The sequence below is a fragment of the Nicotiana tomentosiformis genome, chromosome 5, assembly GCF_000390325.3.
Source record: "Nicotiana tomentosiformis chromosome 5, ASM39032v3, whole genome shotgun sequence".
NCBI lineage: Eukaryota > Viridiplantae > Streptophyta > Magnoliopsida > Solanales > Solanaceae > Nicotiana > Nicotiana tomentosiformis.
Genome location: NC_090816.1, coordinates 16102867 through 16104231, shown reverse-complemented (window position 1 = coordinate 16104231; position 1365 = coordinate 16102867). Strand labels below are relative to the sequence as shown.

General features: G+C 35.2%; 1 protein-coding gene across 1 annotated transcript; it reads left to right on the top strand.

The window, feature by feature from the left end:
* Positions 1–318: 318 nt before the first annotated feature.
* LOC104086750 (uncharacterized) lies at positions 319–960 on the top strand. Its single transcript, XM_033653548.2, has one exon. The coding sequence runs from the start codon at positions 433–435 to the stop codon at positions 832–834; it is 402 nt and encodes a 133-aa protein (XP_033509439.1). The 5' UTR covers positions 319–432; the 3' UTR covers positions 835–960.
* Positions 961–1365: the final 405 nt, after the last annotated feature.

The window sequence follows — 1365 nt, the reverse complement described above, 5'->3', positions numbered from 1 at the left end:
CTTCTCAATTAGAACATAAAATAAAATTTGTCGAATAGAAGTAGTGTTATGTCCAAAGAAAATGTCGCACAAGTTATGTGTGCAAAACGTAACTGTTTGAGTGATCATAAAAACAGAAGCAAAAGTCGGTCGTGAGCCACACGGTCCCCTCTCCCTATACATCTTCGTCTTCTCCTAACCCTCTAAAATTAAAGCAGCTGACCCAAATTCCAATTTCACACTGGCCAATGACTCATACTTCAAACACGTACGTTAATATTATCATCGACCCAACCCAAACATCCACCCGTGTGTGTATATATATATTCTTATCTTCATATCCCACTCACATGCATTTGTCTTTAATTAGTCATATTACGTGACAAGATAGCTATCTAGTCCAAGACTATTTTTCCAAAATTCAGTCCTATATACTTCTATACCAATCAAAAAATGGGTTTTACTGAGCCAGAAATGATATGCAAGAAGCATCCAAATCATAAGCAGCAACCAGGAGTTTGTTCTTCTTGTCTAAGAGAAAGACTCAATAAGCTTTCTACTTCAACAACAACAATAATGCCACTTTCTTTGGCATTATCCTCTACTTCTTCTTCCACTTTTGATTCTCCCCGCAGTGGCGGCCACCGCCGGATCACCTCCGACGTTGTGGGTTCCTTCTCTTTCGTCAGCATCATCGGTGCCGGCGCCGGCGCCGGAGGCGGTTTGAAGAAGAGCAGATCAATAGCTTTTGTTGCAAGATCAGGTGGATTGAATGGCCAAAAGAAGAAAGAAGGTTTCTGGTCAAAGCTGATCAGGTCAAGGGGGAAAAGATCCAATAGGGTTCTTGTGCATTGATCATCTTCTGCTCGAGAAAGCAGTATATATAAATATTACAACAACTGCCCAGTGCGGTCTCACAAATTGAATTTGATAAGAATAATATATAAGACACAAGGTAGATATCTGTTTTCAATCGACAAAGCTAGCATATATATATATATATATATATATATATATATATATATATATATATATATATATATATATATATATATTTTGTTCACTGTAAAATAATTTACACTATAAGTGTACTTCTACGAGATGTAACATGCTATATATCATCATTTGTACGTTGTCAATCTATACTTACTATAAAAGTTAACTTCAATCATAAATTTGATCACCACTTATAACCAATCCTGTTATAGTTAAATTCTCTTTTTAAAAGGAGAAAAAAAAAAAAAAGAGAGTCATGTATTCGTCTTATGGTTGTGAGTCGGTATTTTTTTGTCACTTCATACATCTAGTTTTCTAATTAGACATTTCGGACTTTTAAACTTTTGCTCGCGATACATTTCAATTAAAATATTGAAGGTGAAATTTCCT

What these genes read in the sequence shown, in the direction of transcription:
- LOC104086750 (XM_033653548.2), top strand. Translation starts at nt 433, where the DNA reads ATGGGTTTTACTGAGCCAGAAATGATATGCAAGAAGCATCCAAATCAT.